This window comes from Scatophagus argus, chromosome 24 (genome assembly GCF_020382885.2).
Source record: "Scatophagus argus isolate fScaArg1 chromosome 24, fScaArg1.pri, whole genome shotgun sequence".
Taxonomy (NCBI): Eukaryota; Metazoa; Chordata; class Actinopteri; family Scatophagidae; genus Scatophagus; species Scatophagus argus.
This window is the reverse complement of record NC_058516.1, coordinates 9608191-9625642: the sequence shown is the minus strand read 5'-3', so window position 1 is coordinate 9625642 and position 17452 is coordinate 9608191. Positions and strand designations below refer to the sequence as shown.

Genomic DNA, 17452 nt, shown 5'->3' with positions numbered 1-17452 from the left:
CAGATTGTTATTGTTCGCGTGTGCCTCTCCCTGTTGCGTATCTACACCTCATCTGATGTTAACTGTTCATGAACACTTTCTGATTTCTTAGAAGAGAAAAAAAAGTGCTTGCACACTGGAAAAAGAAGTGTGCCGCTAATGGGGCATTACCGCCTCAGAAAATTTTAAAATTGTGGTCGTGCTTTACTCACATGATGTCATGCGGAGATTACAAGCTGAGAGAGAACCCTCATAATGTGGTTAAATCCCCTCGCTCAGACAACTCCTTCTGTTTCAACCACAGAGATAGGGGTTCCAGCTACAAATTCTGTGTGTGTGTGTGTGTGTGAGTGAGACAGGCAGACACAGTGAGTGGGTGAAACAGGAGATGAGCAAAACCAAAAAACTGTCTGGTGTGATATTTTTTATGTAATTATGAGAGGAGCGCCTACTTTCGCCATGTAGACACAAAACTACTGACAGTCTCAATAATGTCCTGCCAGGCCAAGCTAGTTCAAGGACCCCACATTTGTATCTGAACCGGTGGGGACAGGGGGGTGGGGGTGGGGGGTGGGGGTACAGCTGTCCATGTGGTGGTTCGTTCCGATGATGCAGGGTAATCAGCAGTATCTTGGCACAGGATTTAGCAGCCCTTTCTTCTTCCTCCGCTCTCTGTGCGCTCTGGGTTTGGTGTTCATGTAGTCATTGTCGGTATCCACCTTCCTCAACTTAACCTGGAAGACAAGCAAAGGTCAAAAGAGTTCATGGTGTATCATGAGTAACCGGAGGGGCCGTAGCTGTCATTCAGGACAGAGGCCACAAGTTTTTCTTATTCTCTTGGCTCACGTCTCTCAATTCAAATATTACACATGGTGGGATTGTCAAAAGTTGATTTCAACAATTTTCTTTTTTTTTGTTTTTTTATAGACATGGCTGACTATTTTCAGGCCATGAGAAATGAACAAACACATACATGAATATGTAAAACCCAAACTTAACTTAGATAATCTTGATGGAAAAACAAATGTTTTGTTTTTTTTTAGGAACTAAAAAAATCAAAAAGTGTGAGCAAATTCAGAATATTAAAAACTTTCATGGATGTTTTTGAAGAAGATCAAATTTCTTGCAAAGATGCCTTGCAAAATACGTGTGGCTCTGTTTTAACATCACGCTTCTTCCTGCTCGGGTATAAACTTTTAAACTGAAATGCTTCTATACATCGCTTGTTTTTTGTCTTTAAGGAATAACCTACCCAGATGACGACGGCAACGACGGTGACGATTATGCTGTAGACGCTGACAACTACAACAATCCAGAGCCAGTGGAATCCACAGGTTTGCCCTTCATTCTTTCCATCATTGTTCTCACTTTCATTTGTGCACATTTTTCTGCATTGGTGACCTGGACAAAACACATTCAGGAAATATTTATTGGACAGGACACATTTGTACACAAAATGTTCTATGTGCACCTGATGTTTGTTGGAGAACCTCAACAGCTCTTTGGAATATTTACCTTCTACGAGCACCACGATCCACACTTGACTTGATGCTGTTATAAGAGGCGGAGGGAATAATGAGGTTCTCTCACATCTGTAGACGCCGTGGTGACTGGCATTCACTCCGGTGAGCACAAAACTGACCGAGTTATTTTCTGAGTTTACATGAGGTTCCACCCCCACTGTCCTGTGTGGTGGTTTACACTGTGGCGTGTCTCCTTTGCTTTCGCATGTCAAGTTGTAAATGATTTGCTCGTCATGAAAAAGGTTGAACTTTGCCTCTCCAGTGGACAGCTCCGGGCAGGGCACTGACGCATTACCTCTGGCAGGCACGCAGACAGTTTTCAGCTGATCTGGAGAGAAAAAGAAAATGATTTTGCTCTGATACCTGATGATAAATGTCTCTTACAAACACGATATAATTTATGAGCTTGCAAACACACAGCCGGGTGTGATTTAAGGACAATTTTGAAAAAGGGAAAAAGTGCGTCTATAGATGCCATAAACCCGAGTCAGGATGTCTGCGTCTTTTTCTGTAAACAAACACCTTTGCAAAGGAAATGGCTTCTTCTTTCAGCTACGACTCCTGCAAAGATTAATGTATGTGCATTAAACTCCCCCAGTTCAAGTTCTGCCTTTGAAACTCACACTCATCATTTCACAGCAACCCTCCACCCCCACATGGAATTTATTCAATAATTGCACATCTAAGCACATTTATTTCTTTCAACCAGCTCCACATTTCACTTGAATAACAGACATTTGTCATGTGAGTGTTACATTTGAGTCAGCCGCAGACTTGTGGTTTATGTGATTTAGTGCTATTTGTTGTATCAACTGGTGTTGAAATGAAAGCCTTTTTGCGCCGTATCTAAGCCAAAAATTGTCCCAAAGTTTATTTCTCAGTCAAAAATTCATCCAGCATTAAGAGGGACATCTTAGGTACTAATCACCAGATAAACAATTAAAGGAACAGTTCACCCAAAAATGAAAATCTGGTCGTTATTTTACTCACCCCTATCCCAATAGAAAGTCAGATTTAGTTTCCTAGTCCTTCTTTGTAGCTTCACAACAAAACAGTGCTGCAGTATTCTCCTAAACAATTGAAGCAGATGGTGATTTGTTTTAATATGTTAAAAATCTAATCCAAAAGAACAACAACAACAAAAAAAAAATCATAATTGGCTCTATAGATTTGACATACCAAACTGATTCAAAAAATTATTTACACTCCTATTAAGCCAAAATCTTCCCTTTGGCCACTAAAATGAAAGCGTCAGTGCACACCTGTCTGTTATGCTGTAAAGCTCCAGAAATGTTTTGTGAATTGAGAAACTTCACCTGACTTTCCATTGGTCCTTGGGTGAGGAGATAATTTATTCCTTTCCTTTAATAACTGAGAATAGATTCACTATTAGCAACAGATACATCCGCTACTTATGAGTTTGCTAACCTCAGTGTTTAAAAATGAAACCCACCATCCCACTGTAACCACATACGCATCCCGTAAAGTTGTAGTTAGTCAAATAATAGCCGATTTATAGTCGAGAAGTTCCCTCGGTATCCTTGACCATATTAAATAATAAGAACGGTTTTCTTAAAATATATGTGTTGCAATACAACTTACAATTGAAGATGCAGGTGCTCTGAGACTGAGCGGCGTGAGATAATCTGCAGCCCAAGAGGATCATGAACGTCCACCAAGCACTCATCTTGATCCTTTGCACTGAGAGTGTGAACTCGCCTCCAGCAGAAAGACACCCTCGAGGCATTCCCTCATCACCTAAAACTTCAAGCCCCTCCAACAAACTGCATTAAAAGTAGTCTTCAGAGAGATCTGATCCGTCAAACCCTGGTTCCATGCACGCATACCTCTGACTGTAATGTATCATATCCTCATTTGGTCTCTGACTGAAACACTCCCACGGTGCTGCAGTGACTGAGCCTTACACATCCTCTGTTAAAGGAAAACATCCTGTAACAACTCCTCCTCCTCTGAAGTTTCCACTCTTTCGTGAAGTTTTTGTGACCTTTGGTGCCTGTAGTTTTGTTCATTTAACCCTACAGTAGTGTGTTCATTTAGACCAAAACAGACTGTTCCTATCAAGTAACCAGAAGTATTTTGGAAGCTGCTGTAGAGTGTTGTCTTTTATCATTGTGTGGAGACAAAGAATTGTTTGGGTTACCTGTTTATAGACCAGAATAAATAACTCTTGAATGAAACTACCAATGTAGTGGCAGTGATGCAAAGTTGTTAGGAAACTGTGGTACTAAAATGTAGTCCATATGAGCACTGCAAGATAGATTACAGGAAATATCCCTCCATAAATATGTGTATTTTCTAATGGGAAGCTGTATTTTCCTCATACCTGTATAACAGTATGAGGAAAAATAATTTACAGCCAAAGTTTGGGGTGAAGTGAGTGTCGTGAAGTGTAATGATTCAGTGTACCATGTAGAAAGGTTTACTGAACATAGTTTGTGTGACTGCAAAAGTGTCAGAGTCTCTCATAAAGGCATGGCTTGCCCAAAAACTGGGTGGCAGACAAGATTTGTCAAGTGAGAAAGAAACTGTATCTTTATATGGTAGGCTATGAGTCATTGGCTAAGGCACACACACATGCACACAGAGTGACAAAACCACAGGTAATATATGTATTTGAAAAGTGCTTGTGCTGTAACAGCATGGTGTACAGTCAAGATATGAGTTTTTAACCTTTTTTAAAAGCCTATGTCTGTTTCCATAAAATGGGCAATTCAACGTGCAGTACATATCTTGAGCCACTAGATGGCAACAAAGCATTTTATTTTGATCATCTTGTTGACGGTAGCTTTTCACAAGGTACAAGCCAGGAGAACGGCTATTGGCTTCAATCTTTATATTAACTGCAACAATATTTTACTTTGCCTTTTTTCTGTTCAGGTTTAACTGCCTAGAGCAGGGATTAAAGGCCTTAAAAGGGTAGAAAATATTTACTCTGTGTGGTAACAGATTCACAGGATTGTGAAGTGGGGATTAATGCTTTTCTAAAAATGTTTGTAATTTTATCTTAGAAAATGGATGAGGGGGGATTGACGGGTTAGTAATGCCATGTGTCCATATGGATAACACGTAATAATCTCCTAATCTGGAACAAGTCCCATTTGTCTGGCTTTAAATGAGCACCAGTAAGAACCCATGCAGAGCTCTAGTTAAAGCTCCAGGTTAAATTTGGCTGCTTCACTCATCTAATATCTTTTTTAACTAATTTAACTAATTGTTATTATTATTATTATTATTATTATTATTATTATTATTAGTTAACAACCACAGATTAGTTAATAGCTACTAGATGCTGATGTTGCTTTCACTGTTCGCCCAAAACTCCGACATTCGACCGTATAGTCTTTAAAATAAATATAATAATAAATTTTATGTTCCTTTTAGGCGGCCCAATGCACCCAGAAAGCAGTGTTTTTCATCTGTTTTCAGTTGCATGAGAATGCATCAGTTGGTCAACCTGGGCAACGCCGCAATTTGTCTCTTTTTAAGTTCAGTTAGATCATTCCTGTTCTCTGCTATCAACTCTAACATAAGTATTTTTTTCGACAGACCGTGAAGGTAGCTATGGGATCTGGGCTGGACAGGAAACGACGGAGACGCGCAGCGTGTCTCCTCAGCAGCTCCGGCAGGGAGAGAAGAATGAGAAAGGGAATAGGATTTTATGGTATAGACGAGGCAACGTGGAAAAAAAAACATGAAGTCAGTGGGCAGTTTTTAGTTAGTTTCATTCTTTAAAACAGATAACACATCCTTCATCAGGAGTTTTTCTTCTTTTTTTCCCCCTGAGGACAGTGATATTTGCTGCCATTAGAGAACACCGGGGAGGAGAGGACCCCTTTTGTGAATCCCATTTGGCTGTAAGTGGACATTTCTTTATCATTCCGACACTATTACACTATAACGTCTTTTTTTTCTTTTCTTTAAATAAGCATACTTAGTGACTAAAGATGTCGGTCAGAAATACATGTCAGTTCATTACACACTGGCACCCCCGTAATAGAGTGTGTCCTCTAGCGAAGAGTAGATAGGCTAACGTTTTACTGTATGTTTACCATACTTCTCAAAGAAAAGGACGACTTGGTATGAAGACACAAACCGGTGTGAATGTGTTGTTTCCCGTTAGAAAAGATGTGTATGGTGTGGCAGGCTGTTTCACTGGGAGGGGGGTGTATGTGATCCCTATGCGGCCATTGAACAATCTCTTTCTTGGGGGAGAAAGGGCGTGCAGCGTTTGTGCCGACTTGGAAAAGAGCCGCAGCTTTCATGGGAGAGGCAGTTGAACATGAGCCTATTGTTATGTTGTATTTCTTAGCTGTGTTGCCAAAGCCAAGCCCCTGGACCCTGTCTTAGCCGGCTCGGAGCTTATTTTCAACCTAATTTTGCACCTAAACGAACAGAGGGGAGATGTGTAGTCTCCACCCTGTTTAGCGGGCAGAAGGCTATCAGCTCCTGGTAATGGCCGATGGTTTTGTCGCGCTAATGTTTGTATCTTCGCTGGTGATTTTGTTCTAAATGGAAAAAAAGCACCTTTTATGTCACCAAAAAAACCTGTGGGATAAGTGGTAATGCATGTTAATGTGCCTTAGTTGGGCTCAATATCAGCTACCTTCCTCACTGCAGCTACTGAACACTGTTTTAATTCCCTTTGTTGGACGACGCCGCCAGCAGCATATGGGGAGAACATGTAGCCGGTTCGACCTGCGGCTGTGCCCAATTTGATGCAAGCATCCCCTTTAGCTAGTTAAAGAAATTAGCTAACGCCTCAGTGGGTCTTAATTAAAATAATAATAATAAAAAGTTAATCCCCAAACACATGTTGTGTTTTTATTCTGCTCCTGCTTCACTGGCAGACCTAACTAAGAGGTTCCCAAACGACCAAAACTTGAAACATCCTTTTCTTTGAAGTCAAGCTATGTTTCCTTCTCAGACTATGCTTGCATTCAGACATTAACACTGGAAAGATAATGACACTTCATTGACACTGGGGTTCAAAGGTCATGTGCACACCATGCCACTGTCTGGCTGACTGCCACATGGGCCCAGGTTTTTACCAAGTAAACAATCCCTGTGTGTGTTATTTACACTACCAAAGGCCACGCAAGGACAGCTTTTTAGCTGTATCTCAAGGGTGAATACACAAAACAAACTGCTCAAAAGAAGCCACTCAGTCCATCCTTTATTCCCCACAGTGGCATTATAATAGACCGTCTGTGTCCTTAAGGCATGCTTGATTTGCATCCATGAAGCTCTAGACTAGAAGCACATTATACTGGGCATGGAGACCGTGCTGAAAACAATGCAGCCCATTCGCTTACAGTCCAGTTAATGGGTTGAAAATAACTGCTGGCCTTCTGGTTGCTTCCCCTCAGGCAGATGCCTTCAAGCTTGTTATGTGTTTTGGAAAAGGGGGGGAAAAAAAGCAGGAGTTTCGAGTCAGATTTCAGTTATTATCTTACTGTCATTTACTGTCAGACACAGAAGAGGACAAGAAAAAATGAGTGGTGCCACAAGCACATCTGGAAAACCCAGTGATATTTTGTGTTTGTTCCCTTGGGCATTTTATTGTGTTTCTGTTTCCTGTCCTGTGTCCCATTATAAATGTTTTTCTTCAGAACTTAATTATCATCCCATGGAAGGACTGAAAATATTTGCTCAGTTTTGAAGGCAACATTTTTTTAGGCGTACTTTATGTCTGTGGCTAAATTCCAACGTGGTTATTATCATAGTAGTTGTTGCAATATCGCATAATTTAAGGGCAACGAGTGCCTGTTTGATTCAGTATCATTCATGTCAAATGCATGTATGGCATGAAAAAGATTTGATTGCAATGATGCAAACGCCTGAACAACTTGAAAAGAAACATTTACTCAGTGGACTGAAGTCATTGCATTCAGGCAGTACGGTATACAGCTCAGTCATGAAAAGCTCAGTCATGGATTAAATTTCCAGACACAGAGGTAAAACATATGTTAGATAAGAGCGTGTCATTTTACTGCTCGAGTTTAAAAGCAAGCGATTCTTCACCCAGCTTTCTTTTCACTTGGCTATTGGAAAAGACAAGCTATTAAACAAAACGAGAGTCTATATATTTTGGAAGAAGTATCAGCTCAAAATACATAACATGTTTCTGGTTTTCCTGTTCTCCCACTCTGTCTTGTTTTGCCAAATGAGGATGGGAAGAAAAAAAAAATAAAAACAATCCTTCTGCTTTCCTCCCCTCATCCCTCTGCTCCCTTTCATCCATTTTTTTGCATGCTTTATTTCCATGGGATGTAGTTGATTAGATGAGAAAAACAGTTGTCAGAGAAAGTTTAGGGCTTGGGGAATGATTCCCAGAGACCACATGTTGGAGACGAAAGCTATTCTTGGTTTGTGTGTGTGTGTGTTAGCATGTACTGCGTGCTGGTCTGTCCGTCTGTCGTCACTTTACTGGCTCTGTTGTGCGAGTTGCAAGGGCCATGTCTGACCTCCGCCCATCCATCCACCCATGTCCTTGGGCGTAAGACTTTTGTGCACAAAAGCTCCAGAGATGAGTCTGGGGGTGGCGATGGCAGTCGGTGTAAGTTTACCCAGGCTGTGTTACAGCCGGGGGTGTAGGTGGTCAAAAAGCGAGGGGGGGGGCATGGCACTTCAAACACCACCTTCAACACACCCTGTTGATGGAGAGCTGGAGGGGAGAGTGTAACCTGATATCTCCACTGATACGAGGTAACTTGGCTCGGTTTGGTTTTAGGAGTGGAGGAGAATAAAGTTGAAAAGGCTGTCAACTGCATCAGGGCCCAGCTCCTCGATGCCAAACAAGACGTCACATTATGGGTGTGTTGTATGTGTCTGAAAATGAGAGAGAAAGTGTTTGTGTGCCATTCCCACCTGGGTGTGCCCCCCCCTGGTCACAGCCACGTGGTTGCAGCCACTATAGGGCCTTGTTCTGGTAACATTTTGCTGACCTTTGGTGACAGCTGCCCCTGCCATTTGGAAACAAAGACAAATGGGCCAACCAGACCGCCTGTAGCCGGCAAAGACTCTGCTGTTCCCGATAGCGTTGTTCTTCCTGTTGGCCTTTTCATACATACGGAGAGACTCATGTGAATGCCCTCTATGGCAGGAAATCAATTGTCTTAGATCAACACGCAGCCTTTTCTTTTGTGATGATTGATTTCTCGAAGTGTCCGCAAAAGTACGCGCTTTCAGTCTCTCACGCCTCGGTTTCGGGATTGTTTTTTATTATTGTATGGAAGGTGTTTCACATCGTCCGCCTGTGCTTAACCATGGCCATGCTGCCTGTACCCTCCTGCTGCACTGCGGATTGGAGTAGGCAGAAGGAGGGCACCCTTTTCTCAACACACGATCTGGGTCCTCTTCTGGCAGGTGTACTCAAGCACACAGGCATATACACACCACTGTACAAAGACCAAGACATGGGTGACCTACAATTGGATGTCTTTCCCATCTTAGTTTCCGTATCTGTGCCATCGGGTGAACGTTTTCTCTTGCAGCACTATCATGAGTGGATACATTTTTAGTACGGGTCAGTCCGGGTGGGATTCACACTCTTAAAGGAAAAGTCCACTTTTGGGTAGTTTTAACCCGACTGGATATTAGTGATTGACAGTTTTCAGCATGTTTCAGGAGGTTATTTTGTGATGAAATGTTGTGATCGCCGCTCAGACAGCCTCATCTAACCATCTAGCCGTGGGTTAGAATTTGCAAGCAGTGAGAGCCAGTTTTAAAGTGGAGAAAAAGTGATGGTTGCACCCCTTACTCAATGCTGTCATGTGGCTTCATTACATCCGAGGCCACTTTTAATGGAGAAACTTTTAACCCTCCTTTTCTCATATCTCCCTGTGTATCTGTAGAGTTTTAGATCTTGTTAATAGGGTCTTGATCCACCTATTACACTATGCAACCACCTCTGTCTGTCAGTCTTTATTTCCACACCGCTTCTCCCATGACCTATTTTCTGATATTTTCTCTGATTTGCTTTGATACCATGTCTGGCCTGCTGTACTGTCCATTCGTTAAATGTCCCTTTTGTTGGCTACCTCTTTTCACTGTACATTTTGTGTAAGCAGCTTAGGCAGCTATTAATCATTGTGACTTTGACAATGGCAGGTGGCCCATTCTCACTGCCTCCACACACACACACGTCTACCGTAGTACAGATGGTCTGTTCCATTCACTGTTGTTTTTGGAGGGGGGGGGGGGGGGTCTTTGTAAACTCAACAGTACACGTGACAGGAAATGGAGGGGCTCTGTATTAAATTGTCTTTTGTGAAACTTAATGCCTTGATTGTTACTCTGTGTCACACTGTTGGTCATGCCATCAGCATCTCTGTGACTGCCACAAAGCCTTAAGGCTTCTTTGCTGTGCTCTTTTTTTTGTGCACCTATCTTAAAGTTGCACAAAGTTGGGTACTCACCGTGAAACTGATCTTATCATCCGAGGTTGAAAAAGGGAATCTCATCCCACTGTGAATTCTCTGCTAGAATTCCTGAAGCCAAACCAGGTATTTGTGAGTAGAACGCAGAGTGGAGGAGGCGATTTATGGTGTCATGTTTCTCTCTCTTCTCCACCTGCCTCTCCAATCCACTGCAAAGTCCAGCTAAAGCGCCGCCGCAACAGCTACGGGAAGGATTTGATGTATGGGGGCGGCTTCTCTGTGTGGATAGACAGCCTTTAGAGCCAGGCCAACGATAATGGCTCTTTGACATAAACACAAAATGCTTAAGGCAAGCAGGAGTGCTCTGGAGAGAGTAGTTTTAATAGCACACAAAAGTGCTAACTCAGAGGAAATATACATGTGCTGTCTGGCCTCTGTGGCTGCTGTATAAAAAATCTGCATTATTGACTAGGTGATGTATGATCTGTCTGATGTAAGATGTGGATACTGAGGGAGAAAGCGGATTTATTTCCTATTCTCTGTATTGCTTTCACATGTGCTTTTTTTTTGCATCCTTAATTGAACTAAATGAAATGGCCAGTTCTTCACAGCACGTCGCGCAAAGGCATAAACATGAGCACCACCAGTTGCTGTGTCCCTGAATCAGAGTTCAGCTGGTTCTCATGAAACCACAACAGCAGCTTGTGTGTGTGCACAGGGTTGATAGTGTTTGTTTGTGTTTTTTTTTTTTTTTTTGCAGTCTCTGGTGACAGTGCATCATACAGAGAGTTTGAGACAGACACGCAAACAAAAATGAACTGTGTTCCATCGCCCCACTGTGAAATGCCTCCCTCTTGGCCCAAATTGTTTAGATAAGCTCTGTTTAGATGAGTTTATGCTTGTACAGTTGCTTTCCATACCCATTGACCTTCATGGTGCATTCCAGTCAAATCCACTGAGGATTCTGTTTTATGTACCACTTAGAAATACAATAACGTCAGAGGAAGATGCAGCCATTAATGTTCCCTTCTAGTGTCTCTTGTAGGAGTATAGCATCGTGCTGTGCCATGTTTTGTGTGTGTGGTTACAAAAGCAATGCTGCATGCCTGGATCATTGGAACAAACAGATATCTTGCCACGCACAGAAAATAGATTCCAGACCTGAGCGTGCGCTGGATTTAGGCTGTCATCTTCTTGAATTGTAGCAGATGAAGGGACTCTGCTACACCACATGCGTGAACTGAAGGAGAAAACTGGCTCACTCGTACATTATTTAAATGTTCCAACTGTTTCAAGTGTTTCTGTGTTCGGTTCAAGCCACAAACTAGCAGTACACCAAAAAAACAAAACAAAACTGGAGCTGTAATGGCTTGTTTTGCCATTAAATATGCACTGTAGCCTACTTTTTTGTTTCCCCCCTCTGACTTTTAACTACACCCTCACCCATAATCATGAAAGTTATCCCAGCTTGGGTCTTGTAGAAAGTAGCTGTGGTACTTAAGCGTGTGGTGAAACCTCAAGAAAGGGAAGCAAGAGGGAAAAGCAGCCTGCCCTTGTCACAGTGCCCATTCATAACATCCCAAGCAAGGAGCCGCAAGGGTCACCACACATCGCCATGTCATGAGTGACTCCTCACTCGCGCTTGGCTGCCAAGAAAGGCTTTGGGGGAAGTGGAAGAATACGGTGAAACATGTGAAATGGTGAGAGGAAAAAAGTTTTTTTGGATGGAGGAGGGAGAGGACAGAAGAGAGGGGTTTATGGGAACCAGTAAAATGTTCTTCAGTGCAGCTGATGTCATGTGAAATACAACAGCTCGGAAACACTGAGGTCATTCTTCGCTTTCCTCTGCGTCCTCCACCAGTGTCTGCGAGTTGCACTTCTTCACAGCGCTTGGCTTCGAGCTAGTGCTGTTCGTTTGTTGCACGGTCTGACGCTGGCAGGCTGCTCCAGTTTTTTTCTTTTTCTTTTTTTCTTTTTTTTTAAACATCAGGGTTCATATAGGACATTGAAGCAAATCTTTCAGTCAGCAACTGCAGTGAATAAAGCAAAAACACCCGGGGTAGAAGTGGATTGACACATTTTTATTTTTTTCCAGAGAATCCCTTGACAGTCACTCAAACCTGCAGGCTTAATCTCACAAAATAGCGCTGTGTGTGTGTATGTGTGCTTGTGTGGCTGCCTCTTGCCAAATCTCATTGACTAATACCCTGGCAGCTCTGAGTGAGCCTGAGCCTCTATTGAATCTCTGGGTTAAGTTAGTGACTGAGTAGCTTGCAAATCTCTTTGCGCCGCTGATCTTCACTCTCGAGTGATTCCTGATTATTTCGGGCCCACGTGCCACACAGGCAACCCCACTCTCTGTGACCGACTGGAGATCCGCCTCCGAGTTTGGCACGGTGACCGGCTTTGCGGTTTTGGTGTGGGTTCGCTGGCAGATTTGTGGTCAGTCCGGTTGACCCCTCGCTGCAGTTGAGGATCTCCGTCGGGAGATTATTGGAACCAAGCGGCGTAATTGAGAGGTGAGATTTCTGTCTTGTAAGCTGGTCAGCTGTGAGCAAGCCGTGCTAATGATGAGGTCTGTGAGTTGAACTCTTTCGCAGTTTAATGAGACCAGCTCGCTCACAAGGGACAGTTTTGAGCCAACACGAGGAGGAGGAACAAGTCCAAGTGTAGACTAACACAAGAGGTATTTGATCATGCAACTCTGTATGTGTGTGTGCTAAATTACCCATAAACCCCACTAGGCAGCCACTGGGACCTCCATCAGATCCCGCTGGCCATCGTGGGAACATTCCTGACGCAGCAGTATTCCATAATTCCCACCATGTGTGGTTTTTCCAGAGACGAGCGCTCCCTACACAGACCGTGGAGAATCCCACTGAGGAGAGGAGATCAGCTCCTTGTAATCGCAACCAGACTCCACTGTGTGCGAGTGGAATAGAAAAAGTACTCAACGATAGTGGGGGGTCAGTTTGAGAACACCCTCACAGCGGGGTTAAGCTCATAAATAGACCAGGTTGTTTGTGTAATGTCAGTACTTGACCAAGAGGCACTTTGGCATATGTACACTGAATGAAATTAAGGACCTGAATGGCTAGTTGTGTTAATATTAGTCACGGATGAGTCACTGAAAACCCTAGTATTCCCCAGGAAAACAGCTTCAAAGACAGGCATGTTAGTATTCAGTCTTCAAATGTACTCCTTTTAAAAATGCCCCATTTTCAACCTAATCCGATGATTCATCTACACAATCAGTCATGTAAACCAAAAATCTTGTAATATTTGAAGCAGCGGATCCCATCATGTTGGCGTCAAAATAGGCAAGTGGCATCATAATCATGATCAAAACATTTTAAGTTAATACCACCAGCTGGTAAAACAAACCAAGTAACAATGTACATCGTCAACTGTGGGTATAAAAGAATTCAGTTGACTTTATTTTTCACAGTTACATAAATAGTAATTCATGCATGTCAAATGACTATGTATCTTTCTTGTGAAACGTATCTTTTGTACAATGAAGTTGCCTGTGCAGAAAGCGAGGGCCTTTCAGATTTGAAATTTGACAAATTTAGAACTGTTTGTTGTTGGTTTTTTTCATTGAACTCCCGAAGAGGTCAGCCAGTTCACTGTGCAGCTACGAGCCGTACTTGACTTGGTGTAAAAGCAATGCACTGATCAATACTAATGCATCTTCCTAGTGAGGATCGCCTTTGTAGCGAACCATTAATCAGCTGACTGATGGTTTACCTCAGCGCCATTACGAGAACTCTCAGGGTCGCTTCTGAGACTTTATCTTGTCCAGGAACCAGATTAAGATGCTGTTGGGCGTTTCCGATCAGTGCATCTCCAGTGAGTGTGCGGCGTTTGGATCATCTGTGAATTAGGGATCTATTTTGTGTTGTGACTCAGAAGGTAGAAGCAGATTACAGCACTGGATGTTTCACATGTATCGCATCTGTAGATGCTATCTTGTCATGCAACACAAGAATGAGTGGAATGTATCTTTAATCATTCATCTGCAATGTATTTTGCGTCACTGTGACATGATGTTTCTGATATTTTTTTTGTGTAGGTGTGATTAAGATAAACCTGTTTATAAGATGGCTGATTACATTTCCAAAAGGTCTAGAGGCATATGCAAATAAATACATTGATGGCACAGATCTCTAGACGTGCATTCCCAACTGTAGTCACACTAATTTTTAAGGCCATAGTGGTTGGTGGTGTTGTGCTCAAGTTGGTTCTGGTGCGTTGCTCATGGGCACCTCGGCAGTGCCCTGGAGGTGAACTGGCACCTATCAAACTACCAGTCCACACTACTGTAATGTGGTCCCAGCTGGACCAAGTCCAACCCCTCTATAGACAGACTTTGAAACTTTGAAAATGTTTAATGTGCAGTTGATACTCAAATGATAACCCATTTATAATTGTCTGTATTGGCACTAATACCAGCCCACTGTATCAGTATCGGCATCACCGTGCACAATCAGACTGATATGCATACCATTGTTTAATCTTCTGTGTTATGAAATTGAAAGTTTTGCAATAGAGGAGATGTTTCATTCAAAATAACGCTTTTTCTCATGTTGTTTATTGGCAGTAAAATCGTATATAAAAGGCAAACAGATGGTCTTTGTGAATGAATAGCATAAGTGACTATCAGTTTGAAGGGCATATGTTGTTTGAAGTGCCTCGGTGCTATAACACGCGCTGATCTGCCCAGTTAATGTGGTGTGTCTTTCTGAGCAACAAAGACGCTGTGTAGTGGCTTGTGTGTCGTTTCTGCCCTTCTTTAATGTCAGCCTGGCCCAAGTCTGTTATGTGGTCAGCCTAAAACCTATATTACAGTATGTGTCTTTATATAGACGATTAGTCTAGCACACTAAATAACTGCTTCTAACACTATGATTAGTGGAAGTCACATATCAGGGATTTGTGCACTTGTATCGTGCATTAAACCCCACCCGCTGCCTCCTTACTCATTGGCTGTGCTTCCCCTTACAACAATCCTATCTTTCATTTCCTGCTGTGACTTCATCAACACCCCCGACCCCAACACACACACACAAACACACATACACACACGCACTTCCTGCCATTACAGGAAATGAGCTACCCAAAGGATTGCTGCTAATAGAGGAAGTGTGGGTGGACAAGGACACACCTGTGTCCACTACACAGGAGCCTGTGTTTTCCCCTTCGTCTGTTGCTGAAGTGGGGCAGCGATCTAGGCCATGTAAGAAGTCTGTTGAAACTAATGTTGTAAATGAGGTGGTACACAGGGCACCTTTTTGGGCAGTTATGTGTTCCCAAGGGATGTTGCTCTATGCAGCTTAATGCAGAGGCTCCATAAACACAGATCTGCTTTGTGTGCACGTGAGCATTTTTATACCCCATGCAAGTCGCATGCGCTACCGTAATGTCGCTGCAGGAAAGGCGGCGGCATTGGTTTATTGACTATGACGAAAGTTTTACTCTGCATGCATGTATGTAGAGGGTAAGGCTGAAAAGAAGAATGCATGCCATGTCTTGTTGTCCTCTCCATCTTTGTACAACCATCACTTTGTGATCTTAAGTTGTTTGTCTGTGCATGTGCTGCAGCCCTGCCCATGTTTTCAGCACTGGAGCAGCTGTCAGCCGGGCCCCAGCGCTGTTGTGACTGGAGCAACTGTGTTCACTGCAGCTGCACGCATCCATGTGTCACTGCAACACCTGCTCAATGGCCTTGCGTTGACTGAGTGATATCGCGCGTTAACTGTTCGCAGATTACACCAGAGAGATGGAGGGAGGCGGAGGGGGTGGTGCGGCGATCTGTAACCTGAGAAGGCAATTGTGTGTCTTTGGCACACAGTCCTGCTCTTCTTGACGCACTCTCCCTGTCACAAGAAGTCTGTCTGCTGTGTGCACAGAAAGGGGGTCACATATGCAGTGGCTGAACAACAGTTGGTGTGCACAAAAATGAAGGAACAGCTGAGGCCAGCGGGAATAGCTTCCTAGTAGTTAGCCACAATATCAGCTGCCTACCTCCCTCACACACACACAAAGTAAATACACACTGTGACCAAATTATAGCATTGACATTTCCTTGCCAGCTCAGCATGTTGTAACCTCCAACCAAGCGGCTGTGTGACATGCCCAAATTATATTTTAATACCAGACTATGATTCAGCATCCAGATTGTTTTAGATAAAATGAGGTGAGGCTGGTATGAGTCAGCACTGCTGTGTGAAGATGAGTTGATGATTTGTTGAATAGGCTAATGACAAACAGCACTGTTGGAACCTGGTGGTGACAGGTGACTCACAACCAGTACACAAGTAAGAATTTTGACAAGGTTTGACTTTTGGTGTGACTCATGTTGTGAAATCATTAGCCAGTGGTGGCTGCCATGCTTATTAAGTGAGCTGTGTGCGTGAGTGTGAAAGGCTTTGTAGTCGAATGAAGAAGAAGACCTCTGCAGCTCATGTGTCACGTCCTTAATCTCGCTGTAATGGTGAAAGGAGTTTATAATAAAGCGAGAACTGCACTTGATTGCTTTCAGAGCTTTGCAGTGAGTTTCTCTCTGGCAGTGCATGTCATTTTTGTCTGTGCGTATTTAAGTCTCATGCTCAAGCACCCTCCATAGTTAATCCCCCTGCATTCTTGTGACAGTGAAATCGGTCTTTTCTCCTCCAGCTGCCGGCTGCCAAGTCTCTGATTTCTCCCGCAGTGCAGTGAACATGAGCACATGTGATCCATAAGTTTGGTATTTGACTGATTAATAGCTTTGGATGATGTGGCCAAAATGGGGATTTTGTTCTGCTACACGAGTTTCAGAAATAAACACTAAATCATTTTATTCTTCCTTTTCTTAAAATTTCCAGGGGATAAGAGCCCAGTCACAGTGGAGTGTTGGTTTCATCTGACCTTTAACCTCATCAGGAAGAAGGGAAAGCCACTTCAGAGGTAAGAGTCCCTGTAAATTGGAGAGAGTTAATGATGCAACTTTCTGCGTGTAATAAATTCTGAGCAGAGTGTTGACGTTGCTTCCAGTAGACATTGCCATGAACAAATGCCACAGAGATTCTTATTATTTTGACACAAGTGCAGTTGAGAGCTGCCAGAGAGGTTCTATTTAAGGTGGTCTCAAATGCCAGTTTTATGGCGGCATCTCTGACACGCACGTCTGAGGCGTCATGTGCTCAAACCAGCTATCATCTCTCGTGTCACTGCTGTGCATTTTTCCCAGGGTTTACTGCATGGATCCCTGTGTTTGTTGTTTGTTGTTAGGTAATGTGAGGTAAATCCAGAGCCTCCATCTGAAGGCCTTGTAAATCAAAGCCAAATGAAAGGGAAGTCAAGCCTCTGAGGATCTTGTCGGGGGTAACTCTTCCTCTCCAAAGGAGATAATTCCTGACTAAAGTAGAACCATGTGAGAGCAAATCGCGGTTGTGGTGTTGAGCAAAGGGATGCTCCTCACAGTGAGTCTTTATTCCCTCACTATCACAGATCTGTGTTGAATCTGCATCCCAGAGTCTCAGTGTTTCCACTTGTGTTTATGCAATGGAT

General features: G+C 43.1%; 2 protein-coding genes across 6 annotated transcripts in view; one reads left to right on the top strand and one right to left on the bottom strand.

The window, feature by feature from the left end:
- Positions 1–386: 386 nt before the first annotated feature.
- si:dkey-1h24.6 lies at positions 387–3421 on the bottom strand. The gene is made up of 4 exons (XM_046382244.1): positions 3105–3421; positions 1495–1830; positions 1232–1380; positions 387–713 (listed from the first exon to the last, which is right to left on the bottom strand). Exons 1-4 carry the CDS (start codon positions 3247–3249, stop codon positions 600–602), a joined length of 744 nt encoding a protein of 247 aa, XP_046238200.1. The 5' UTR covers positions 3250–3421; the 3' UTR covers positions 387–599.
- Positions 3422–4973: 1552 nt separating this feature from the next.
- Positions 4974–17452, top strand: part of raph1b (Ras association (RalGDS/AF-6) and pleckstrin homology domains 1b) — a 38790-nt gene continuing 26311 nt past the window's right edge. For 3 of the 5 annotated variants that reach the window (XM_046382236.1, XM_046382233.1, XM_046382231.1), the window contains exons 1-2: positions 4975–5377; positions 16768–16849. The gene's annotated coding sequence lies outside the window, so the exon portion shown is untranslated. Of the gene's footprint in view, positions 5378–16767; positions 16850–17452 lie in introns of all 5 variants that reach the window. The other 2 variants (XM_046382234.1, XM_046382232.1) reach the window with 2 other exon arrangements.